The sequence below is a fragment of the Agelaius tricolor genome, unplaced genomic scaffold (assembly GCF_023055355.1).
Source record: "Agelaius tricolor isolate 1412-34295 unplaced genomic scaffold, bAgeTri1.0.p SCAF_4, whole genome shotgun sequence".
In the NCBI taxonomy this organism is placed as follows: domain Eukaryota; kingdom Metazoa; phylum Chordata; class Aves; order Passeriformes; family Icteridae; genus Agelaius; species Agelaius tricolor.
The window spans coordinates 30,403,060-30,430,942 of record NW_027269264.1 but is presented as its reverse complement, the minus strand read 5'-3'; the positions used below and the strand labels follow the sequence as shown (position 1 = coordinate 30,430,942).

Below are 27,883 nucleotides of genomic sequence, written 5' to 3'. Positions count from 1 at the left end.
CTTTCTACATAAGAAAAAGAACTATATAACCAAATTTTTACAGTTGTTTTTTTCAAGTAAGGTTTTTTAAAAATTTTTTAAAAAAATATTTCTGGTATATATGGAATTCCTCTAAATAGAACTGAAGGAGAGCTCCCATTGAAGCAAATTTGTGTTACTTAATTTGGATTTATTTTATTCCAAATAGAGTAATTGTGCACAAAATTTTGGATCTGCACTTATAGTAGAGATTTGTTATTGAGAACTTTGTGACTGAGGGCTTGAAACTGATCCTGAACTGGAGGAAGAGGGCATTAAGGGTAGAGTTTTATCAAGTTTAGTTTAGGGTTTTTTCTCCCTTCTCTAGTCATAACAAATTCTAGAGCCTGCAATGTGTGGGTGGGAAACCTTGAGTTTGAAAGGATTTTTTATTTATGAGCAGGCTTTGCACAGCTTCATTTGCTTGGGAAATTGTTCTGCAAGTTTTTTGGTAATAATGTGTTAAAGCAGTAAGTTAAGCTTTGAAACAAATAAAATTTTTAATTAGTTGAGTATTTTAAATTTTTGATACTGAGATTAGTAAAAATACTGTAGTCAGTGAAATATAAGGTTGAGGTAGAAGGATGCAGAGTATATTAAATATTAACTAAATGTAGATTTCCATAACACTTTTTTACAGTAGCTATTTCTACTCTACATATTTTATTACATAACTGCATCTGAATTACAGAGAGGACTTATTGTTTCTTGTACTAGTAATAGATACAACTTAATGCACTTTTTTGACTCTATGCTAAGTTTGGATTCCATATCTGCAACTCTAAGCATTTTACTTAAAAAGTTAGAGAATTAAAAATTTGAAAATTACATAGTCAACTATTATGATCAAAACAAAAATATTTTTCTGTGCAATTACTGTCCTCGGTGGTGTGATTTCAGACTTGTCTTTAATATTGTCTGATTTTACATTACTGTGGATATCTGTAAGTTAGTAATTGGCATACATTTCTGAGAAAGTGTTTGTAACTATTGCTGTGAAATTATGGGTTTTTTTTTTTTTTTTTTTTTTTTTTTTTTTTTTTTAAGATGTATTATTTTTTTATGAGTTGGAATTACAGAAGTAGAAAAGTTTCACAACAGTTCTAATTTTTCTTTGGTATAGTCTTACTAAACTAAAAGATTGACCTCTATTTATGTGTACTTCCCTTTCAGCAAGTGAAGACAGTCTTTTTACTCCTACAAGGTGCTTATGTATAGCAGCTCCATACATTTAGCCAATAATATTAAGTAAGGCACAGAAGCATAATGTAGCAAGATGGTCACAGTTAAACTGATCAGTCTTAAGATACTGGAAGTTAGAGCTTTTGGAAAGAAATATTATTGGATAGTGCAACTTGTAAATTTATGAGTGAAAGTTCTTGGTGGATGTTCCTGATACAATTCTTTTGGGGGCTCACTTTTTTTCTTTTAGCATTATCCAACATGCACATTCCTATTTTAACTACATTTGTACTTCTACCACTTTGTTTTCATACATTAGTGTTTACCTCTGATGTCTGTAGACAACACTTTTATTCTGCCACCTCTTTGCTTGATGTGGATAAGTAGGAAGATCATGGTGTACTTTGACACACAGTTGTTTTCTGCTACAGAAACATATTAATTTATCTCTACACTCCTGTTCTTCAAGCATCATATCTTACTGTGAGTACTATGCCCTGCACAGTTACTTGTGTGTGGGTGTTTTGTTTTTCAGGTTTGGATTAAGCATTTTGCTGCCAGATGTACTTGGCATTTTCTAGTCTGTCCTTGTGGTGCTGTTTTGGAGAAGCTTTTTTCTTTTTTATCTCTGATAGATGGTGGCTCTCATGGGTGACATAGTTTTAGCTCCATCTTTCCTACAACAGGTGTTCTTACATGACACAGACATGACACACTCTCCATTATAGATAGAGTAAAAATATAGAGCAAAAATTACTTAAAAATGAAAGACATAAACCCGGTGCCAGCAAAGCCATCAAAATTACTTTAATACATTGGAGAAACTGTATGTCAGAGATGGGCACAAATGCACACACACAAATCATAACTGATGCTTTTCCAATTTGAAAAAAAAAATCACCACGAAGATTACAGTTGATAGGATTATAGGGATAGGTCAGGTCACCTGTTATGCATTGAATTGGTCTACTCTACCCCTTAGATCACTACATTCTCCTAGAGCAGTTTTTCTTAAGGGGTGAAGAAGGACTTGTCCTTTTCTTAAGTGAGAAAGCTGGCTTTAGCACCAGGTGCTGCTAGACTTACATATCACAAGTCCTGTACAAAACCTAAATGCTTTAATATGCAGTTTTAGATTTCATAAAAGTGTTCCTCCTCGGAGGGGTTCAGTGTTCGTTTGTTCCTCTTTCTGTTTCTTGTTTAAGTAGTGTAGTTAGAGGGAATGTGAAAGGAAAAAATATGAGAGAGCTCTTTTTGCAAAGAGTATAGTTAAGGGAAATTTCCCTTTCTGGGCAAGAATTAATTATAGTAATCTCAAAGGAGTAACCACCTTCTGACTAAACAGAGCTTTCCTACCAGCTGTGACTGCTGCAGATAGGAGGTACTACGCATTCGTCGGTGATTTTGTAGATAACAGCACTGGTGAGTGAGTTGTTTCTGTAGTAGTTTTCTCCCACCACTTCCACCACCATGCCCCACCCCAGCTATGTGTCTAGTATTTAACTAAATTGCTGCAATAGTTATAAGGCCCACTTATTTCTGCAGAGAGAAAACCTTGGGCCGTTGGGAGGAAAAGAACTCAGTTTCAGATTGCACTTATCAAGAATTTTGACTCCAGTTCAAAGATTTATACTTGTTTGAGAGCCCTAATTTCACCAGTGAGCAAGACACCAAAATACCAGTTTTATTACCAATGCTGACCTTCAGGCAGTATCAAATTTCCTCACATCCCTTTCTGGCTATATAACTTCTGCGTGACAGTCCATCTTCTGCTTTCAATTTCTGAATGCAGGTTTTTCCCTGATGTCAGCAGTTTGAAGGTGTGTTCCTGTTTTTGTCAGTGTTTCTTCCTCCCCTTAGACTTTATTCCCTGTATTTCCATTTCACGTTTGCATTTGTGGGTATCACAAGGAGCCATTAAACACTTTGAAGTGAGGATGTGCTATCAGGGTTCATACAAAATCATCATAAATTTCTTTCTTCTGCTCCCAGCAACTGACTTTAAATACAGAAGAAATTAACCTGTCTTGAACATAAAAAAGCTGAATCAGGATTTGAAAGGACTTGTGTGGAAGCCAGCACTTGCTGAGGTCCTAAAATTAGCTGAGATAACTGTAGGTGATCTCCACCACATTCTTAAGCTTGCTTAAGAATCACTTCCAAATCAGAAACAGGACATTTCAGTAGCAGAGCGGCACCATAAGGACATGCCTACAATGCTGTGTTATATCAGCATTTGCCCTTTCCTCTTACCTTATTGTATTTCATATTTGTTACGGGTGTAGCACTGGTTATCGTGTACTTAGTTTCAGGGAGAAAGTTCTCATTCTGCAAGTATTGGCTTCTTGATCATCCCCAAAGCAGCAGGAAGACTTAGGGTTTACCCTAAGTATTTGGATTGCAATCAAGTAATGTCTTGTCCTTTCTTTTCTTGTTCCAGTCATTTGTAATAAAGTCTTTCCATTTAAGAAGGCCCTCAGCAGAAGCCACAGGGAGGCTGGATGTTTCTGCAGCATGAGAAATTTCAGTATGCCAACTTACATGCAAGTACAGATTAAGTATGGCTCAAGTGTAGGTAACTTCTTACAAGGCCGTTGTTCTGGCTGATGATATTCCCCTCACGTTTTATAACAATCAGAGAATTTTATTTTAAACCATGAGGTAATATCTGCGTCATATGCCATATAAAGTATGCTGTAGTTATTTCTTCTAGGGACTAATTGCTTCTCTTTACTTCATGCTTAATGTAAGCTGTGGAGTAATGCCCTCAGATTTTAAAGATGGACACACATGCACATATTAAGAAAATTAGGATTTCACTGTGGTGCCACAGAGGTCAAGAAAGTGTAGTCTTCCTGTGTGGCTGTTAAAGCAATATGCAAGACACAGTCTTATAACTGGAGAGCACAGACTATACTGAGGGCAATGAGGAGAAAAGTTCTAAGTACTGCCTGGTCAAAAAAACCCACTTTCTACTTGAAAGTGTAATTCACAGCTGAAGAGATTATCGAGAGAATAATAGTATTAAGCTTGCTATTATTTTCTCAAGGAATGGTTTGAAGACTAGACTTCCTTAGTTGGGTCTATTTTCTGAATGTTTTTTATGTGAAATTTTCACATACAGGGAGTAGGCTGGGATTTAATCTGAGAATTCACTTAGATCACACTACTGATAAATTGATTTTTGGACACCAAAAGACATTATGGGCTGTTCTCAGTTGAGGTAGCTTCTACTTCTTTCTTATACTTTGCTTTCCAGCTGTGTATATCTGATAGTGAAGTTGCATTGAATTTTGTAGTTATGTGACTGTACAATGAAGTGCTCTTGTTTCCTAATATATCTAAAAACTAGGTTTACTAGGTGAATGTTACTGGGTTTTTCATTCATCAGTCAAATAAATTAATCCTATATCCAGTGGGGCCTCATATAGGAAAGATTCCCTGCTTCTTTGAGAGGTAGCTGCTTTCTGCAGCATTAGTGATAGTGCATGATGCAAACTGCTCTGTTTTGTCTTCTGTGAAGAAATGTCAAAATACATTCCTTTGCATGCTATGTGTTTCTCAATTAACCCTTGTAAATGTTTAGTTGAGTTATCTGGCTTTTTTCTTTTTAAACACTTAACACAGAAAGGAGTGCAAATCAGGAGGATACATATTACGAGATTCCTGACTCTAGTCTGAGACACTGAAGTGAGGAAAGGGATTCCTTTTGAAGGACATGAAGTTAATGGCTAGAAACATAACAAACTTATGGGAGCTACAGACTGTAGTTTTCTTTATAGCACTTACATCCTTTTGTTTATGTTGGAGAGTTTAGAATTTCAGAAGAGAAAGAGGAATGAAAGCTATATTGTCTGCTAAGTAGAATGTTAAGACAATCTGTTCCTATGGGTACCACATGTTCTTTCTGACCTTATGTCAGTCACAAAATATATATAATTATATTTGTAAGTAGTCTGAGTGACTACTTTGGAGCACCTCTCCTAGCAATGTAATTTTGTTTTCCACTTCCTAGTATCAGTGATTAGTTTGTTTACTCATTCAAAATTTTTACCTCATACAGATTATTAGACAATCTTAAAGTAATCAAAGAGCTGATATGTCAGATGTCTTTTTTTCTATATATCCTCACTAGAAAGCATGCCACCAGAATCATTGATAATTGAAAGTATTTTATGGGAGTAGCTACACACTGCTGCTCTTCATTTTCAGAAGTTAGTTCCTTGTAAGGTTATTTGTCCCATTTGCATTGGGTTTCTGACTGCTTATTCTGTGTTTTATAAGGTCTGAGTATTTGTATTGTAGTCAGGGTTTTGGCAACAGCCATTAACTGTAAGACTCTGATTTCTGACGTGGTAGGTACCTTGTGCAAACTGAATAGGAAAAAGCTTGAGGAGACAATCTAGGTGCTTCTTATGTCTCTTTAGAAAGGATTTGAGCTAAGGGAGGGAAGCTTTGTTGTCCTAGCAAGTGTTTGAGAGAACAACTAAAATAATAACAGTTAAAGTTGTTTTTTTTTTGTTTAAAACTGATTCTTCGCTTAAAAAAATTGTGTAAACAGTGAGAGTAAGATTGAATGTTACCACATATTAATATATCTTGAATTAGCTGTAAGTGTTCTCCTTGCATTTCTGAGGAAAGTTTTTTGAAAAAATGCATGACTTGTCTGCTATCCAGGGAAGTAAACCTGTTTTTCATGATATTCACATTACTTAAACTTGTAATACAAAATTATTGTATTAAAAATTGAATGTTCTGTGTATTTCTTACACTTATTTCCAGGTTGTCTCCTTTCAGAGTATCCATGTTGTCCACACAGCGTAGTCGTGTAAGACTAGAAGTTACATTTTTGGAAACTCAGAATTAAAGTAATTGGGAAACTAAGATCATTCTCTTCAGGCTATTGATACAGTTTCTGAGTGTTTAAGCTGCTTAATTCTGTTATTAGTTGTTAGGTTGAGTTCTCAAAATCTTGTTTATGTTCCATGTGACTGATTTTTTTATCTTTATTGATATTCAGTATCCCTTCAAGTCTGTCTTTTGAAATATATTACTTGTTTTTCTTGTAATAACAAATTATCAGACCTACTGGTTTTTTGGAAGTGCACAGTTTGACTACCCCAATGATTTTTTTTTTTCCATTCATAATTGTGGCTTACAGTGTAGTGCTTTTTGTAACACTGTGTTGGCTTTCTCAAACAGTACAGCAAAACTGGGCTGATTATTTTCTCAGGTTAGAAGGGAGTGGGGTGGTAGCAACCTAGTTTTTAACCAGTTCTGCCTTCTTAGTCAGATTTACCTCTTCCAAGAGTTAATTCCTTTCTGTTTCTTTTTTTGTTTTTGCCCTTCTCTTCCTTCATTCCAGAGTTGGGATGACTCATTTCTGAATTTTATGATTGAGAAAATAAATGATACTTCAATTTTTTTAGTATTGGAAAATAATTTTTAAAATTGTGCATCTGCACTATCATTCCTCGCTGTACTAGTGTGGACAGTGGTTGGGGAAGTCTTTACTTTTGTTTTTATATTTCCAGTTCTATTTGTTCTAGTAACAGCTGGGAAAAATGTGAGAGGATATGTTGCAAGGTCTCAGTAAACTGAGTAGGCTTGGGTTTATTCTGACATGGAAATACTATGTGTCCTAGCATTGGAGCATTTTAGGAACCACTGCCAACCATCTGGCCATAACTAAGAAATACTGGAATTTTTGCTTGATGAATAATTCTTTGCTATGGAGACTGTCTACGAAGATAGGAATTCTCAAGAAGTCCTTGCTATGCTAGTGTTGGAAATGCTACAGGGAAGAATTAAATTAAAGATAGATAGAGACTCCTATGGGAAATATTCATTAAATTCTTATGATTATGCTTGCTGTTATAGCTCTTTTTTTCAGTATTAGTTGCCAAATGTCCTAAAAACATGGAAAACCAAGAAATTGTCCACAGCGGTTTTAAATTTAAAGGTTTAATTTTGCCATATAATCTTCATTTCAACTGTACAAATTTATGCTAGGCTAATTAAAACATTGCTGTGAAAATTTTTGTTTTCTCTTGAGTGTGATCTTAGGATTTTAAAAGTAACTCAATAAATGAGAAAACACTTTCAGCATATGTTCATGTCTCACAGTAGTCCTTTATTAAAGCTTCCCGGAATGGGCAAGAATTAATTTTCAGGTAATTCTTGAGGTTACAATACCATATTTATTCTCTTTATATTTTGATTTATCTACATCCGTATCTTGTGATCTATGCTAAATATTATTCTTCCATATTTAAGAGATTAGATTTTAAATTAATGTGATTTTTACAAATGGCATGTTAAATTTTAGGAAAATGAATGTGAGGTAGTAGAATTTTCTAATGTGACTGTCATTTTTTTCTTATTTAAATAAATTGTGGCATTAGACACATTTGAGGGCACAAGTTTACTGTGAAAGTACTCGATAGTACTTAATAGTATAATAATGAATACTGGTACTGAGCTTAACATACAGAGTTTAACTCTGCAGTTTTTAGCCTAACTCAAAAACTTGTGGCAAGCTTCTGCTGTTTTGCCTGAGGTATCAGTTATGGACCAATATGAAGGGTTAAATAGCTAGTAGCATTCATCAGCAACCATGAAAATATTTCTCTGTGTGCACAGCAGTTAAAACATTCAATATCTGTAACCCTTTGCACAAGAAAGGTAAAATGTGGCAAAAGACATCTCATTTGTTTTTTTCTAAAGTTTGTTAGTTTGCGTTTTTGACCAGCTGATTAGAGGGAAAATGCACTCAGTGGAGAGTCAGCCTTCCTTTTCTTCCTTTGGAAAACAGTTTCTGTTTATAAAAGGGGACTGGGGAGGGAAGTGTCTTTTGATAACTGATAGGCAATATTTTTACTTGGGTTTTTTCATGAACTACTTCTAAGAACAAAGGTGGAGACATTGTTAATGATGACAGTCTTTGAAATTCCTCATCAGTACAATAGGAAGGATCTGTTCTGAGTTCTATAGAGGTGAGAAAGACATTAAGATATTCATTCATATTAAGATATGAATCTTAATTTAGGGAAAAACCCTTGTCCAAAGCTCGCCCAGGAAAAACAGAAGCTAAAGACATTTTACTTTCAGAAGAGAATAGATTTTTCAGATCAAGGTTAAGTTTTTATGAATGTTAACTCTTGTAAGTCAATTTTTTTTAATAGTGACATAGGAACTTCTAAAATGTTTATTTGTTATATTTATGATTCCATATGTATTTCTTATTTGATTATTTCACTACATAAATGGTGTCTGGTTTTGATCTATCTTCTCTAGTTTCCTGATGTTTAGGCAATATTTTGGTTTCAGAGTTCAAGTAAACTGAGTATTTGCTATGTTCTACTTGCTGTCTTCTACAACCTTTAGGAAGGTTTTACTGTAAAACTTGAAACTGATTAGTAGGTCAAACATAGCTGTCTTAAGATTTCAGTAGCCTGTTGTACAATAATGTGATGTTATTTAGGCATTCAATAAAGTAGGCATGATCTCTATAGCTGTTTTTTTACTTTTTCTTATTATGTGTAGGTGAATCAATCATGGTTTTTGTGGCTATAACAGTTAAAATATTAATAATTAATATGGTAGAACATTATGGTAATTCTTTAGGTGAAAGTTGCATGGCATAAAGGCAAAACCTCAAATGTTAGCTTTTCAGTATGCGCTGAATTTGGAAACAATATGGGCAAAAAAACCTCAGGAAATGTGGAGAGTTGCATTGTATGAAACTATTGTTTTGATAATGACTTGATCACAGTCTTTGTATGATGTAACTTCTGTTGTGAGGAATTTTATAATTAGGGTCATAAAAATGTTGGTGCAAAAACAGGCTTTGTATTTAACTTTTTAAGTACTTAGAGATATGTTCTTTTACTTAGCCATTAGTTTATTGGAAGGTACACCCACTCTTAAACTGTTGCCATTCATGCTTCATTAAACAAAACTATCAGTAAATCTCCCCTGTTCCCCCAGCCCCCCACATCAGTAGTAGCAAACTGGTGTGTTAGATTCAAGAGAAGGCATAAAACAAGCAAAATGAACCAGTTTAAAATGTGTCCAGTTTCATTGATGGGCTTTCAGTCAACTGTTCAGGAGTAGACATCCTGATTTCAGGCTATAGTCTGTCGTTCTCATGCTCTTAATGACGGTTGTTTTAGTACCACTTACTACTAGTACAACTTACTACTAGTAAGTTGCAATGTGCAATTTTCCCAAGACCTTGAAATATTCTTGTTTACTATAAGGGGAAGTATGTTATAAAGTGGTAGAGCCAGACTTTTATTAGTAAGAGCTGGATGTTGCCATTAATATTTAACAATGTGTTTTGATAAAGATATATTAATTTAACTGTGAGCGCTCTTGTTAAAGTGCCAGTAATTTCATGATGAAAATATAATTTTAGATACATCATCCTCAGCGTTGTTTGTTAAGAAGGGATAATTTTAATAGCACCTGTTTATTTGCAATAGACTAATTTCATTTTCCCTGTTAAATTTTTCCATGAACTCATGTAGTACTAGCTAAGTGGTGGGAGATTATCTGCCTACACACAGTATGAAAAAGGAACTTCACTTTAGCGTCTTTTAACTTCTTGTTGAAGGCTAGCTTTTTTTTTTTTTGGCAATTAGTATTTTGATCCTGTCTATATTCTGCTATTTTTCTAGCACACGTGCAAATACAGGCTCTAGTATCAAGTAATAGTTGCCTTATTCAGAGGAATATAAGAAAACTGTAGTTTTCATGAAAACATGTAATGAAAACTACTAACTGTAGTTGAAATGAAAAGTATCTCAAATTTAAAAAGCATCTCAAATTTCCTTCCTGCATTGGGATTTTAGTTAGAGTCCTGTCAAATAACACTAAATTATTGAGAAGTGCATATAGATTTACTGATTTTTTTTTTTTTTTTAAACTCATGGAAGCTATTTTTCCCATCTGAGATTAAACAAATTCTTAGTCTGTATTTAGAGGAAAGCCATATTTTTAAAAGGATAATAAGTCAGATTTTATGGTTTTTGTGTGCCCAAAGAACATTTAAAAACTTTTACTTCTGAATAAAGTTGTCTGTGACTTTTTTTTTACTGTTCCCATAGTCATAATCATTGGTGTTGTTGGTTTTGCTTTTCAAGGTACCCAGAAAATGGCATAATAGAAATGGACACAGTTAATCTTCGGCCCCGAGCAAGAACCATTCTGAAGTGGAGTGAGCTAAAAGTGGGTGATGTGGTGATGGTTAACTACAATGTTGAGACACCAGAAGAAAGAGGATTTTGGTTTGATGCAGAAATTACCTCTTTGAGAGAAATCTCAAGGACTAACAAAGAGGTTCATGCTAAAATTCTGCTGGGGTAAGATTTGCTTGACCAACTCAGAAAATCTCTACATATAATATGAAATGTATTTGGTTTGTTTTTTTTATCTGCTAGTCACCACTAGATTAATTTTAATGTGGTTCTTTGATTCCACAGCTGTGTGAATTACAAAATTACAGTGCATGGTTTTTACAATGTGCAGACTTAACTGTAAGTCAGCATTTTTAATTTTCAGGAGATTGCCAGAGGCAACCATAAAGGTTTTTATGTATTATGTGTGATTCAGATTGATCAGAGCATGTTCCAGTAATTTTTTAGATAATTGGGAACCCCTAGGTCTCACTGAATATGAGTAATCTCTGACAGTTTGAATAAGTCTGTAAACTGGCTAAATAAATTTTTAAAGAATAAAATTTTTATTTCGTATTATAACCTCTGATAAGTAGAGTGTGGTGCTGCTGTTAAGTTTTCATTGTGACTGAGATCACCTGAATATCTTTGTTTTGTTTTACTATTTCATTTTAAAACTTCTGTACAGTTCTTTAGGAGTAGTGTTTAGTGCAGATATCCTTAAGATATTGATGTCAGTAAGTTGTGTTGTTGCCTTCTTAGGGAAGGAACAGATGACCAGTGGATGATTTAATGTTGGCACATCCCACATTTACTCATGAGTGTTACCATTGTTCTGGGAATGTATTCCTGAAAATGAATTGGACTACTAGCATACCTTGTAGTTTTCTTTACAAGAAAAGAGGACGCTGTATCTGTAGGAAGGCTTAGTGTGAGACAGGGTTACTTGGGAGAGACACACAGAAGTTGCTGTGAATCTGGTCTAATTCAGTATTTTGCGTAAAAGTGCAATCTTATCTAGTACCGGGAAATAGCAAAGATATTGGCTCAATAAAGCATGCAAGTAAATGAAATGTTTTGGGGGTGAGTTTTAAATTTAGAATTATAGTAGTTTCCTAGACATTCTCAGTGCATTATAGTCATCTTTTATTAAGTAGAGCAGGCACATGGACGTGTTTTGTAGGCAAAGCAAAAAAAACCCAGACTTGAAATACAAACCTAGAAAAAAATGAGAAGATATTTTGAATTATTAACTTGAAAGAGAGAAGAGATTAAGAAATGGAGGACAGGATCAATGGAGAGATGCAGATTTTCATTGTAGTGCATTTAGTGCTAGTGGCATTTGGTGAGTCAGGGATGGGTTTCATGGCCTTCTAAACATAGAACTGCCCAGAGTACAGTTTACATCAAGTTCAAATGTCAATTGATAACATTATTTAAAACTGCCTGCATGGATTCTTTCAGAGTTTTCCCCATCCGTTAAAAATATGATGATCAAAATATGTTTTTGTCTTGATTTGACAAGACAGGTGTCTGCTAAGGAAGGCAGAAACCTCCCCTGAAATGGAAAATGTAAACCCCCTCCCTCCGAATTACTATAATTTTGAAATGAAAAGGCTCTCAGGCAAAGATATGGGACTAGGAATAACAGTTCTTTACTAGGAAAACTAAAAATGCAAATGTAATAGTACAAACAAAAAAAACAAAACTACTGACAGAGTCAGAATACAACCTGGCACCCTGTTGGTCAGGATGTCGGTAGCAGTCTGATAAAATGGTGGCTGCAGTCCTGCAGTGACAGGTGTGGTTCTGTAGAAGCAGTGATCCTGTAGAAGGGTGCAGTTTTCCTCTGAAGGTCCCGTGGTGGTGTCAATGGGCCTGGTCTTCATCTGGGAATCCAGTGGGGAAGACACCTATACACCTCTGGGAATCCAGTGGGAAAAGCTGCCTGTGGTGTTCCAAGTCTCAGATCATATCCAGGTAGGAATGCTTGGCTCTTCCCCCTGGACAGAGCATCTCCCAATGGGATGATGCAGTTTTATCAGTCATGCAGTGACACTCAATGGCTCCTTAACAGAAGATTTCTCCCTGAGGGAGGATTGGTTGTGGAACAGATAAAGAAAGCTGCCCAATTAACAGAAGGTAACTGCCTCACCTCTAACAAATAGGAATAGAATACCCCATATTTCCAAACTAAGACAGTTTTATATTGGCAAAAGGAAGCTCCTGGTGTCTAGTAAAAAATTCTGCTTGGAACTCTGTAGGGTAGTCTTTTCTACATCTAAATAAACTGATAGTTATGCTTCAGACTAGAAGATGCTAAGTTCAAATACTGTCAGTACTGTGGCTGGTACAATAGGGTTCCCCCTGATAATAACACTTATATCTTCTGAAAGGAGTTGGGAGGAAAACAACACAGTGGACATATTTGAAGGTTTAATTTATTGATCTTGCCATTTTTGACAATGATTTCCTGAAGCTATTGGTATAATCACCGGAAATAACAAGAATATTCTGTTTGTGGTCATGCTTTGAAGCTAGTAGAACATATGCTGAATACTATTTTTTGGTGCACATTTTGACATGTGTATTTGTTTTGTATTACTGTTACTCATATCTTAGTCATAACCAAAAGAAAAATTCCTGTGCAGTCTGTCATCATTAGCTCATCTTTTGGAAAATATATATGAAATAGCGAATTTTACCAAATAGAGGATGAGACTGAATAGGGGAGGCAAACATCATTATGCAGAATAACTGACCAGCTATTATTAATTTTCATTTCTATAGTATTCATATTGCAGCTGAAATTTGTAATTTTAGGATGTCTAAAACATATAGAACAGGATTTTCTGTGTCTCAGATACAAATATTAGGGAAATAGCAGTGCTTTGGGCATGGAATAGGACTTAAGGTTTCTCATGACTCTGTGTACATGATTGCAGTTCAGGATCTCTGAATGTGAGTTTCTTATTTTGGAGTATCTGTCTCTCTGAATTTATTTTAACTGGCAAGGTGTTCCATCTCTGGTTTTAAATATCCTCTGTTTTTCCCTTTGGGGAGAGTGTTTTATTTCCAAACGACAACACTTGTTTGTAGTCCAGAATAATATGACGTGTTGTCTTTGAGGCTAACTGTTCAGAATTTAGCCTTGGAGCCAGCAGATTTGTTTAAATTCACCATACCAAATCAAACCAAAGTAGATCAAATGATGCTCTGCAGTCGCTCCTTCCTAGAATTGAAAATAGAGACAAAATTAGATCTTAGTTTTCCTCACTAAACACTTGAAAGTCTGAGGACAAGCAAGGACTCTGTCAATACCAAAACTCTTTTTTTTGCTTAAGCCTTTGGAGGTGTGTAAGAATGTAGATATAAATTATACAGAGTGAACATAATTTTCTTCTTTAGGTGAGTGAATGTTTAGTCTTCTTTAGGTGAATAAATTTCATGTCTTCACCTATGCAGCTGTAAAGGAATGTAATAGAATGGTCTTAAATTTTCATGTTCATATATGTCATCTTTAGTTCTGCAGGGTTTTGTATGAGCATTCCTGCTCCCAAAAAGGAATTTTTTTTCAGATTACTTTCTCTTAATTTTAAAATATTTTTGTTGTATTTTTCTTGTAACATGCCAGATCTGCTGTTTGTCTTCCTCTTTTTTTTTTTTCATGGTGTGCATTCATATTTATCATCCTACTACTCCTTTTATTCTTTTCTAGCATGTTTTATTCTCAGAATGCAATATGATATTTTAAAATTATCTTTATGCTACCTGTACAGATTTTACTTTTAACTTCTCCCTTTACTTCTTTTGGACAAGATTTTCCATTTATATTTAACTTCTGATTTTTAAAAAATCATACATATATTTGTTTTTACAGCTTTGCAAAGGCACAGAAATTAAATGCTTTACCGAATAGTGAGGTATTCTGTAATAGTGAGTGAAACAAGCTGTGCATGGGGTTTTTTGTTTATAATTAAACAAATGCCTCTTAGAATTTCTATCTAGTTAAAAAGAAAGTTATTGGTAGTTGTACCTTGTTTTGACACTTTGGAAAATAACAGTACCATACTTCCTATCACTCTCAGTATATATTGTGATAATCATCATGTTAGAGTTGTTGTCATGATTTGGTAGATGCCCAATAGTACAGTTCTCACAGTGCTTCTTCTTTAGGTCTGGAATTTTCATTAATGTGGTTTATATCTTACTAATGCTTGCATAATTTTCTACCCAAAGTAGCATTCCTTGTTTATTTATTTTATTTTGTAGTGTCTTTGACTATTGCTGGTTGATGTGGGAGGACATTGTTTTGATGCTGTGTGAAATAATAACAGTATTTACTTGGACCCATTTTCTCAAATAACTTTCATGCTATATCAGCAGGTATCCTAGTAATAAGAATTTTAATTGCTGAAGACATTACCTACAGGTTTTTTGCACAGATGTAAAAGTGGCATATTTCTTCTAGGCAACAAAACTAGTAAAAAGGTGAATTTATATGTCTCACTTTCCTCTTCTTGTGACCTCAGTGGAGCTGGTCACCTCCTTTGAAGAAGAGAACACCTCTTAAATCAACAAGACTGTTTCAAATCAAGATAGATTCTGAGTGGCCAAGAATCCTGCTGGGATTTTTGATGATGATTCTGTAGAGGTGATGCCTAGAGCTTTTTAAGCATTTCTTTGTACTGCTTTTACTAGTGTCTATGGCTAGAGATTGCTCTTTTTTGCTACACAGCCTTAGGGAATAATCTCACAACTCATAACAGGAATGACTCTTGACACCCAGAATATTTTGCATACTACTTAATTACCTCATTGGACAAAAGAAATCATGTTAGCTGAAGTGGTATGTGAGTGTAATTCTCTATTTGAACTTAGAAGTGAAGTTTACTGTACATTAAGCTGTTCACTTCTAAATTCAAGATTAGATTTTTAACCCTTCTTCAGTTGTGGTTTCAGTTTTGAGGAAAAGTCAAGAATTAAAAGATTCAATAGGCCTAAGTACAGAATATTATTAAAGAGACTTCTGAGTAGTGTGAAGTGCCTTTGGTTAAGGATTCAGGTGTACAGGACAAATATCCCAGGAGATATTGGGACATCCTGGATTCTAGAGAAATGTTGTTATTCAGGCTGTATTGTTTCTGTCAAATGTCAAACAAAAACATTATCTGACAGAGAATTACTCATTAAGAGATCATGAGCAGAGTGAATCCTGTAACCATTCAGTGTAGGACTTGTCCTCTTTGCAAGATATTTATGAGATACAGTACCTTGATTCAGCAACTATGGCGTTAAACTCGTGGTTTTGATACCAGCTAAGGAGAGACTCATGGACCTCAGCCTTGAAAAGGACTTGGGGTGCTGGTGAATGAGAGGCTGGATGTGACCCAGCCATGGGCACTCCCAGCCCAGAAAGCCAAATGTCCTGGGCTGCATCCAGAGCAGTGTGGGGAGCAGGGCCAGGGAGGGGATTCTCACCCTCTGCTCTGCTCTGCTGAGACCCCACCTGCAGGGCTGCATCCAGGTTCCTGGCAGGGGATGGAAAGGACATGGACCAATTGAAGCAAGTCCAGAAGAGGCCAAGATAGTTGGGGGGAATGGAACACCTCTTCTATTAGGAAAGGCTGGGAGAAGGAGACTTGCTCCACCTGGAGAAGAGAAGGCCTCAGTGTGACCTAATTACAACCTTCCAGTACCTGAAGAGAGTCTTCAAAAAAGCCAGAGAGACTTTTTACAACAGCCTGTAGAGACAGAACAAAGGTCAATGGCTTCAAATTGAAATATTTGTTTTAGAGTAGATATTGGGAAGAAATTTTGTAGTATGAGGGTGGTGAGGCATAGGAACAGGTTGCCCAGGGAAGATGTGGATACCCCATCCCTGTTAGTGTTCAAGACCAGGTTGGGTGGAGCTCTAAGCAGTCTGGGCTAGTGGAAAGTGTCCCTGGCCAGGGATTGGAACTAGATGATCTTTAGGGTCCCTTTCAACCCAACCGTTCTATGATTCTATGAAAGAGTACATTTTGAGAAGTATTTGGCTGACTTACAGATATCCTTCTCTTATTTCTTTCTCCTTTCCCTTTGGACAGAAGTTTCTATTTTACAAACACTCACTAGTTGTGATGGACATGTTCTACACAGATCATAGCTATTCCTTCACACTCCTTATCTGCATGCTTCATTGTTCTACATCAAAGAGGACAAATCTTCAGGAGGTTCCCAAGACTAGAAAGGATTTGAAGGATTACTGTTTTAAGATTTGCTTGTCCCTAATTATTTTCTGATATGGAACATATATTTGATCTGCATACTTCCTTTTCTTAAAAAGAGAACATAAAAAGTAACTGATTTGTCCTTTGTGTCATTTCCCTGCATATTAGCTGATCTTAAGTAGCAATATGGGGAAACTGATTGTTTCAGGTTGGTTTCCTAAAATGGAGGGAAAGTAGACTAGATGCTTGTAATTTGTGTTAAGTCTTTTGGACTGTGAATATACTGTTTTTTTAAATTCCAGGATTTTATTGGCAAACCACATCTGCCTTTCAGAGAGAGCCAAAAGAGTAAGCCAAATTATTTAAGATCCTTTTAGTCCTGCTGGTGAAAAGGGTAAGACTTTGCAGGGCAAATCATCCCAAGGAAAAGGAGCGAGTAAATCCTGTGCATCAAAACCTGGTTAAATGCACTACTTATGTCAACAAACATTTTACTTTTAATAATACCACTTTGACTTTTGTCCCTGACAACTGCAGAAAGGCAAATCCTGCATCTGTTTTAAAAGAGGGCTAGTCAGCCTTATTTCAGTCTTTGGGAGAAAGGGGACTGTTTTCATGAAGTGCTGGTGAAATTGTGATGATTAGGAATAGCCAAGGTGAAATTTTTTATAAGAGCAAATTGTGCCTTACTAAGTCATCTGCCTACTCTGATAAAATTATTTTCTCTGTAGCCAAGTGCCTTGGTTTGAAAAACAGGTGTCTGCTAAGGGAGGGCAGGAGCCTCTCTTGGAATGGAAAATGTAAACCCCTTCACTCCAAATTATTGAAATTAAGGGGTTCTTAGGCAAAGATATGAGAGCAGTAATAACAGTTCTTTCCTAGTATGCACGACAGAGCAAACAGCAGCAGCAGCTGCGGCGCTGACACCGAGCAGAGCCCAAACCCGGTCCCAGCCCTCCCTGGGCCGCAGGCGCCTTCCCCGCTGGTGCAGTTCCGCTCGCAGCCAGCAGGGGCGCTGCTGGCTCCCGGCGGGCAGGGCGGGTGCGGTGACTCCCCGCGGCTGCAGGGGGCGCTGTGGCGCGGCTCGGGCAGCGCGCGGTAACGGCGGCTCGGCCCGGACGGGCAGGGATGGTGGGGAGGCTGTGGTGCACAAACCCTGGGGCAGCCGATCCCTGTGCTCCAGCAGGACTTACGGAAACAGCAAGCTTGATCGGCAGGATATCCTGGCGGACAGGGAGTGCGGGGCTACAGTGCAGCGAAAGCTCGGAGCGCTGCTGAAGAAGTGGCAGGGGCAGGACAGGGGCAGCCCGGCTCCCTGCAGGGCAGAGAGGGGCGAGTCAAGATCCCGGGCACCCGAGCAGATGGTGATAGGTCTCTCTCTTAGTGAGGTAGGTGATAATAAGGTCTCAGTTCAGTGGCTGCTCTCCTGAGCAGAGGCTCACCCCACAGCAGAAGAAGCAGGGCAGCTCTGACTGTCCTCATCCGAAGCCTAGAGGGAAAGAAAGAGAGGGAAAGCAGTTGCCCCAGCCCTATCTTTTGTCATCCCAGTTCTTCCAGATAAGAGAAGTTCGACAAGATGCCCTCCTCCCCTGAGCTTGGCCACATCTTTTGTTTTTCTTAAGTACCCAGTTGTTAGTGTTTCCTAGCAACTAGCAGGGAAAAAAATCCCTAAGTTAAATGGAACAGAGAGAAACCTAACCCCCACCACCAAGGACGGAGCAAAAGTTGTGATTTAATTCAATGTCAAGTGTCCTATTATCCTGTCTCAGTCTGGTGATTCCTGTAGTAAACTGGAGGATGGACAGCCAGGTGGGTTTAGAAAAAGAAAACATTGAATGATTGGCCTCAGAGGATAGTGGTTAGTAAGTTACATGCTACTTGGGAAGTGATGACAGGCAAGGAACTGCAAGGATGTGTCCTAAGGACCTGTACTGTTCGGTATCTTGTGGCAAAACAGTGGACTCTTGCCAAGTTTGCAGACACAGTAAATTGATGGAAATTCAGGGGTAGTACTTCCAAGCAGAGAGACATGAACAAGCAGAGGAGGAATGGGTGGCAGGAGACTCAAGAAAGTCAAGATGGATAAATACAGAGATTTCTTCCACCTGGGAAGGCACAACCCAGGTTGAAGCAGGTTGAACTTGAAGCAGTACTCACCGGGAAGGAGGTCTGATGAGAGGGGTCTGTGGGTCTTGGTAGAAAGCAAGGTGAATATGAACCAGCAGTGTGTAATGAAGATTAGCAGTATTTGGGCTGTATTAAAAGAAGAGTAAGTAGAAGACTGGGGAAAGGCATTTCCTGTCCTTTACTAAGCACTAATTAAAATGCATCAAGAATATTCCACCTACTATTCCACTCAGCTCAAAACAAACACCCTCTCATCTAAATGGACAAAAGAGAGATATATAAAATGCAGTGAATTTCAGCAGAGGGGCAGAAAATGGATTCTTTGGATTGCATTTAAAAGGTTAACATTTCAATTAATTATGTGTTGAAACATTAATTGCTTTAACAAAAACAAAAAAGCATAAGTAAAAAGTGTTAAAATTTCAAATGTTTTGGGTGTCCTAGCCATAACTGTAAAAGTATATTTTGAAGGTGAAGAATGGACTGACTTGGATCTTGAGGGTTTTGTTTGGTTTTCCAGAACATAAACTATATCTTCAGTATTTGTAAGTGTCCTTTCTTTAATAAACATGCAGACTTGGAACTACAGAGTCTTTTGACTTGCTTTTTAGGGGTATTTAGAAGTATTCTGAAGTTTATTTCTTCCTACTGAGGAAAGTAAGTCCAAACAGAAGAGGAAGAACAGAAGAAAACAAATTTAAGTGCAAAAAGGCAAGCAGTTGGGTGGGTATAGTGGTGGAAAGTGGGTGGGAAGAACTGATGAGCAATATTGGGCAAAGCATTATGAAAATTAAAAGAATAAAGGAGTGGTGTTGAAATATATGCATACATTTAAGAGAAACTTCAAAGATGGAAAGGAACTCTTGATATTGTTCAAGCAGGATCAGCCAGAGCACTTTGTCTGGGACTAAGCGTAGTGGGGCTTTTAATAATGTTATGGGTGGTTACTCAACAAGCTTTCTGAACAATCCACTGTAAAAAGAAAATTCACTCTTGCCACATAAAATGCATTTTTTGTGTATTTGTGTCTTTTACCTCTTATCTTGAGAGGACTACTTAGAGCAGTCTGGCTCCCTGTTTATACACATAGGTAAGAAACATCGTCACATAACCCTTCTGTTCTCTAGACTAAACACTTCTGTATCAAGCCTATTAATCATTTTTGTATCCCTTTTCTGGAACCACTCCTGTAAACCCATGTCTGTGTTCTCTGGGGAGCCTACACCTGGCCTAACTAATGCTGAGTCATGATTGGCAATTGCTTTCCCTCTACCCCTCTACTTGCTGGCAGTGCTGCTCTTAATGTAGTCCAAGAAGCTGTGGACCTTCTTTGCTTGCAAGGGCAAATAACTGGTTTATGGTCAGCTTGGTTTTTTTTGGTTTTTTTTGGTTTCTTAATGTTCCTCTGGGTCTGTCTCTACCAAGCTGCTCTCCAGGCAGGTGGAGACACTCAGCAGGTACTGGTATTCCCTCTGTGCAGGACTTGAATTTTTCTTTGTTTAACATGATGAAATTCCTTTCTGTCCAAATCTAAATGGTGGCAGAGGCATTTAATATTCACTTTCCCAGGAAGTGAGTTGAAGCTGATCAATCTGTCATCAACCTTCCTTCTTGAAGATAGGTGTGATATTTGCTCTCTCCTATTTAACAGGAAGGTGTCATCACTTTTTAGTAACAGGACAAGAGTACACACGTCCAAACATCAGGCAGCTCCCTCAGAGCTCATAAGTATGACCTGTTAGAGCCAATGGACTTTCATATGTCCTGTCTAAATGCTCCATAACCTAATTTTCCACTGAGGCTAAGTCTTCCTTGCTTCAGCCACTCCTTCTACTCTTGGGGACCTCAGGTACTTAAACACTGGTCTTAGTAGTAAATACTTGAGGCAAAGAAAGTGCAGAGTACCTTGAGTTTTCTGTGTTTATTATTATTAGGGGCCCTTCTATATTGAGCAGTGCCCCTGAATTTTCTCTATTTTCCTTTCCTGCCATAGAATAAAATTCTAATCAGTAGATTAGAATTCAAATCAGTAACAGTAACCTTGGCTTTCCCAGCCCTTCACCTACACAATAGGATACCTCTTCCTGCCCCAGATTAGCCATCCCAGCTTCCATCTCTTACACATTTCCTTTTTATATCTAAGCTCTTTATTAATTTCTGCCAGCTTCCTGTTGCCTTTGATGTCCTGCACATGATGATAGACCATGTTTGAGTTTGGGATGATGCTTAAATATCAATTAGCTTTACTGGGTCCATCTCTACAGGGTATCTTGTAGAATTTTTCCAAGTAGATCTCTTCAGAGATTACATTTTACTGTCCTGAAATCCACGGTTGTCTTGTACTTTACCATTCCTCCAAGGATTCTGAACTCCATCATCTCATCATCATTGCAGACAAATTTAATGTCCCATGACAAGTTCTTCACAGTTTGTATGTATCAGTCTAGCAATTTGCTTCTCCATGATCAGGAAGTTGTTACCACTGCATTCCAGAAATTCCCTCTATTGTTTGTGTTCTGCTTTGTTGACCTTCCAGCAGATGCCATGGTGCTTCAATTTCCCTGTGAGAACAGGGCCTGTAAACATTTTCCAGTTGAGAAAATATCCCTGTGAGAACAGGGCCTAGAAACTTTTTCCAGTTGTCTGAAGGAGTCTTTGTAGATTTACTCTCTATATCAGGCACCCATTACAGCATCACTAATGCTCTGTCTGCTAACCTTGATCTGTAAGCTCTGGACTAGTTTCTCATCTGCCCTCATATAAGGGACAGCTGCTCTTACTCTTCCTAGCCTCTTCTTCCTTTAGAGCCCTTACTGATTAGCCACAGCATTCCAGTCATGTGAGCTATCCCATCAAGTCTCCATGATCTCAGTGTGGTCATGGAGCTGCATTAATTACACAGACCTCTGTAATCCCCTTTGTTCATTGCCCATGCATTAATCTATAGGTGTTTCAGGGAGGCACAAAAGCGTGCTTTTCTCACTTGTTTGTTGGGGAATCTCTTCAACAGTCAAACCCACAAGTATATGGGCATTTGGATTTATCAATATAAAAATTAATAATTACAGGATTATCAGAGATTCCAGACAAACACAGAAGACCAGAAAGGCTGTATTACCATTATGTAATGGCTGTTGGACACTTGAATGGAGGATTTAATATCATGCACTAATGAAATTGGAAATCATGGTGGAAGCATTTGCTGTGATTTTCCTGAAGACAGTTGGGCAATATAAGGAATGAAGACATTCCAAGATAAGCAGCTGCCCTCTAAATGCTAAATTAGTTAGGATGTCTTTTTCTCTCTAGGATTTTCTGACTTTCAGGAGTTCTTATTGAATCAGATTCATCATGTTCTGAGGAGGAGAATCCCCGGATTCCAAGCTTTTTCATTACAGTAATGCTATCATATGCATTCAAGCCATCATAATAAACTTTCATCATTACAAACTTTCTAGGCTAGAAACGTGGGTTTCTCCTTCTTTGCAAGCAGTTCTGCTTTTGGTTTGACATGACCATTCTTTGGAAGCATCTTTGTGATTCTTTGATTCTGTGCTATTGTATTCTCTTATGATTTCTGAAAGTGGATACCTTCAGAAGTTTTCATGGCTTGCTTTTTTTTTTCTTTTTTGTGTGATTGGTTTGGTTTGTTTGATTTTGGTTGGTTGATTAGTTGCTTGGTTTTAAAGCACCTTAAATTTTGGGGGTTTGTTGTCGTTGTTAATTTATTCACTTAGGTTTTGGGGATATTTGGGGAGTTTGTGGTTTTTGTGTTTGTGGTTTGTTTGTTAACTTGTTTTGGTTTTTGCTTTGTATTTTGTTTGTTTGTTTTTTCCAGAATGCTAATGTGTTTCTGTGCTTCCAGGACTCTTCTAATCTTTGTTTTTTGGAAGGTCTTCTCATCCTGGCAGTATCTCTCTGAGTTTTTTATGAAGGGAAGTTCTTCTTCTCATGTCTTTGTTTTTGAGTTGAGGTTCTCATTCAGTCTGGCAGGGTTCACAGATTGGTCTCTTGTAACTTTATCTTAGCTCATGATGAGTGTGTGCTGCATCTACTCACTGAATTGCAATATAATTCAAAATCTGGATAGGAGTATTTAACCTCTTATAGTAAGAATCACCTGTTTGTATCTTTGCTTCTTCCTAGCATGAAGAAACTTGTTGACTAGCCCAGACCCTTGGAATGATGTCTTGAGCAGACCCTTAGTATTGTTTCTGGGCACTGCAGTTCAGTCTGCAAACACACAAAGGCAACTGAGCTTAGACTGTGTCCTGTGATGCCAAACACAACTCTTGTATCTTTGTTTTTCACATATGAAGCCTTTGGTGTGTTGCCTTTATGGGTCATTGATCTACTTTTTAACTTGGTTTTTCATGGACATTTGGGTGTTAACATCTGTGTGTTTAAACTTGGATTTGGAAGCTGTAGATGCCTTCTGAGCATTTGTGATAGTGCCAGTTACAGACTTAGTCCTGGCTACAGGAAGGGAGCAACTGGGGTGGTGGCAGTGGATTCCTCTCCCCATCAGGGGCGTTCCTGCAGCACCATGGATGGGGCTGGGTTTGGGGCAGGATCAGGACCTCCTGCAGGCTCCACTCCTTGGTGTGGTCTGAGTGGTGGGGCAGGGATGTGTGCAGAGTCATGAGCCTCTGACATGGTTGCTGGCTGTTCTCTCAAGCCAGTTCTTTCCCCAGGTATTCTAATGTCCACCTGCCTACAGCTCCCCGGCTAAGGAGGAGAGTGAGTCTCTGTGTCCAAGTCTCTGCTCTCAGAATCTGGAATCATGAGCTATAATACATTGTTTTGTAAATGCATCAAGCACGTCACCTATGGCTGACATTAGAAAAAGTAATATCCTGCCTGACTTGTATGTGTGTCCACAGTATGAATTTGTAGGTTTGGGAGTATGTGTGTTTTGTTTTCAAAGGCATTAAAGATTCATATTAGAATATGGTCCTCAACATAGCCTAGAAAATGTTAATTTAATTTTTTTGCAATTGTTTAAATACTAGTGTTATAGAAAGAGAGTAATAAAATCTTTGCTTAGTGTGGAAGTTGCCACATGTCTTTATAATACTTGTGTAATAAATGAAAAGTTGAATTAAAAGCAGAGCTAATACTGTCCTATTTTGTAACTGTGTATTTTTATTTTGATGATTAAACAAATGTGTGTGGAATATTCTGAAAAAAAAATCTTGTAAATGCTCTCTGCTTTTTTGCTTGCATGCAATAAAAACCCAAATTTTACATAGAACCTCTATGTAATTCAGTACAACCTAGCAGAATTTGGTGAGATTATCAATGTCATATGCTGTCTAAATGTGGGAAGATTTTAAAGTCACCTTTGAAACAAGTCTGTTTAAAATAAAATCTCCAGTCAGCTGCTTCTAAGGAGATGATATTAAAAGTTCTAATAAGCATTTTGAATTGTAATATTGAAAGATTGTGTGCTTTTTAAGAAGTTGTTTAACTATGATTTGTTGATGCAGAACAGAAAGTGTTGCTGTCTGAAAGCTTTACAAAAGCAGAATAAAGGCTGATTGATGTAAGGCATGTAAACAAAGTGTTGCATATGAAAAAATAGATACAGAAAGTATAGTAAATCTGGTTTTGTTTTGATTTGTATATTGTTTGTTAAGAGAATTTGTGTATTTGGAGAGCATAGCCAACATTATATTCTGTTAGGTTTTATTATGATTGTGGCTGTTTCTCTACTGACTTGGACAGTACCTTTTGACATTAGCCATAGAGACTGACTGTGAATTAGTTGTTTGTGGTAAGCATGACAGTGTGAGTAAGGTTTTGCTCTTAGCAGGCTTAAATATAAATCATCATTAGACACTTTTCATTATTATTCTTAGTATGAATATGAAGTCTGTGTGTATTTTTCAGGTAGTTTTTTCCCCCATTTTTATTCAGCATTGTATTTTGACTTTAGAGTGTGTTAAAATACTATACTTTTGATTTCAGTGTGCTAAAGTGATAAACCAAGAAATTTCCAGACAGAGATCTGACAATTGTCACTGAATCTCTCAGATTGTAAGAAGTTATGAAGTTCTCTGAGCATGGTAACTGTCCACCAGCTTTTCTTTTCTGTGAAGCTGACCTTTGAAATATCCAGGATAATGACCACTTGTCGCATGTCTAGTCAACTGTGATTTCGAATGTCTAAAGTGTTTTGCTACCTGAAGGTTAAAAAAAAAGGAAATATGCAGGGGGAAAATGCAAATAAAAGAAGGTTCAGCTGAAGGTTTCTCTCTGGCTTTAGCTAACCTATCTCAAAGGAAAGCTTGCATTAGGAATTCTGCTGTGTTGAAGGATCTGGCTTTGTTTTGGGATTTAATTATTTCAGAAGATTTAGAGTTCTTGCTTGAAATACAAACATCCCATTTATATTGCATAATCTCATTTTTGGTATGGTAGGATGAAGAAATGAAGAAAGTTTATACACTTGAAAGCATAATATAGCCACAGTTTTGCTAGATAACCATAATTTAAAAATCACATGATCATTATTAAAGCACTGAATGTGTACTGTGGCAGAGGAATTACTCTTTTATGAGCAAATAGCTGAGCAGATTTTTTTAGCTTTGGTAAGGCCTAACCATTTAGTATTAGCCATCGTTTTCACAATGTTAGTTGATCTTCCTCTGTAGTTCCAGATATGCCGCCATGACATTAGTTGGAACATACTAGCTTTGTAATGTTATTTGATAGTATTTGCTTACTTATGCAACTCATAGCAGAAAATAAAATGTTTTCTCTGGTTAAAATGCTGAATAGACTTTAGGAAAAACTTAGCCTGGAAGTTGCTTTCTGTGTGTTCTTATCTCAAAGGAAAAATACAGGGCAAAAAGAGAAGGAATGTCTACCATAATCTAGTGTGTGTGATAGAGAAACTACGAATTCCATCACTTTAATAAATACTGCCTAGATATAGGGAATAATATTGCTAGTAAGTAGGATTGCAGTGCTATGAGAGAAAAGCATGCCATGCAGCTGTACTAATTTTTTATTATTATTTCAAGAGTTCTTTGTTTTACAGTGTTAATTAGAGGAGTTTTTCATTTAGCTAACTAAACTAAAAAAGTTTGTTGCACTTCAACACTTTGAGGTGGAAATAACATTTTTTGAGATGATACTTTGTAATGAAGTTGATGATAAAAGTCTGTGCTTCTGCATACTTTGCAAAAGCTTTGCTGTTACCGTTTGGAACACTTACATCATTGAACCAACTTATAAATCTTTTCATGGTATCTTTTAAGGAAACAATGTCATAATCATTGTAGTTATAAGTAATTTTATAGTTCAAATTGGCACCATTGGAATTTACTCCTAATTAATATTCTACTGAACTCAAGTTTGACTTGTTTCCCAAAGATATAAATAGCAAGTGTCTAGATTTCTGGGTAAAGCTGTATGGTGGTTTACCACCTTCCTTCTTGACCATAGACTGTATGCAGAGAATACAGAGAATAAAAAGCTATTTTTTTAACAGCAGCTTTTTAGTTTTCTGGGGAAAATGCAGGGGTTGGGGGGAAAGGTAAGTTAAATAACTCTAAACCATAACACACTGTGGAGGGGAGGGGAGAGGAGAGGCAAAAGTCAATGTAAAATATACTTAAATTTGTCTGAAACTTACTAGAATTTGAGAATATCAGTCATTAAGTATAAAATTTAACTATGTGAAAAAAGTAATAGTTCTGTATTTTTGTTTTAAATTAGATTCACAACTTTGAGTTCTGTAAGAAATAAGTCCTAGGGGAATAACATTGCATAGGCAGTTAAGCAGTGCTAAAAGTAAGAAAGATTCTAATATAGATTTATGGCATTAAAGAATGTCAATAGGTGTGTTTTGTTTTGTTTTTAACTTTAAATAATCTAGGAAAAACAAGACATATAGGACAGTTGATAACAGACTCTCCAAAGTCCACAAAATAACCTGGGAGATATTGGTGCTTGTAAGAGTTTGTTGATTCAGTTTTCCTGCCAAAGATTATGTTTACATCTTGTAATTTCTATATTTGAATGTATTGTGCCATTGTGATTGTGAATTGCTCAGTCTTGTGGATAATTCAAAGCGTCTTTGCATGCTAACCTGAGGTGTTACTCACAATGGCCAAAACTGCTTTAAAGTATGATCCCCTTAGGGTGCAAATGTAGTTAACTCTAAATACATTCTTTTCCTGATCAGGAAATCAAACAGTTATTTTTCTGATGGATGTATTTGCATTGATGAAGCATTTGCATATTCTGTTCAAATAGCCTAAATATTTGAAAATTGCTAGCATTTACTGTTTATGCATGTGACTAACAATGGGGAATGTTTTTTCTCCAAAAACTGCTGGGAAAGAAAAAGGTCAAAATAAATACAGGTGCCTAAGTAAACAGCTGTTAGTACACTTAAAAGGCAATTAGAGTCAATCAAGACACTGATGGAGTCCTCTCTACCCCAGTTCCATGGAGACCTGAATACTGCAGTGTTAGGGGCTTGAAAAAGTGATTTGTCACCCATGGTTTTTCCCTGGCTTAGTTTTTTTCTGTCTTAGTTAGGTCATCATATGTCGGAGTTCAAGAACTGGTAGTCAGCACAAAGGAAGTGGTGAGAACAGGCCAAGAGGTAGGGCAGAGAACCACAGATTCCAGACTGAAGCCTGATGTTTCTGGAGATTTTCTGTTGTTGCAGTTATCATTACTGAATATGAATCTTATATCTTCTTTCCCTGGGTGTCTGTCGTCTAATTACATTTTGCAGACTAGATCTTTTTATAGGGATCTGCTACCTGGCTGGCTTTCTTCAAACCTGTTTTCAAGTCACCTGTGTCATAGGTTCTCACAGATACGCATCAGTATTTTATTATACTGAAAATTCCTGCTTACTTCTAGATCAGGTAGTAAATTGAATGTGGTTAGAGAACAGGCAGTTGAAGAGAGCACTGTATCATCCTAAGGAGGAAGGAAAAGGGAGTGCTTTACAACTGTTTGTGTTATTATGGCCATTTCTTCCTAGATATGTTTCCATTTGAATTACAATCTGTGTAGATACAAATATATTTTAATAAGAGTAGATGAAAACCCTTACATTTAATATTTTCTAGAAGTCTTGTGGCATTATTGTTGTGGAGTCTTGGATTATTTGTTATTACTAATCACTAAGGATTTGCG

At 36.9% G+C, this 27,883-nt stretch overlaps 1 protein-coding gene across 2 annotated transcripts in view; it reads left to right on the top strand.

The window, feature by feature from the left end:
* UHRF2 (ubiquitin like with PHD and ring finger domains 2) overlaps positions 1-27,883 on the top strand; it is an 81,633-nt gene that overhangs the window by 20,071 nt on the left and 33,679 nt on the right. For both annotated transcript variants that reach the window (XM_071425061.1, XM_071425060.1), the window contains exon 4: positions 10,347-10,565. In XM_071425061.1, coding sequence (XP_071281162.1) covers positions 10,347-10,565 — 219 coding nt within the window. The remainder of the gene's footprint in view (positions 1-10,346; positions 10,566-27,883) is intronic.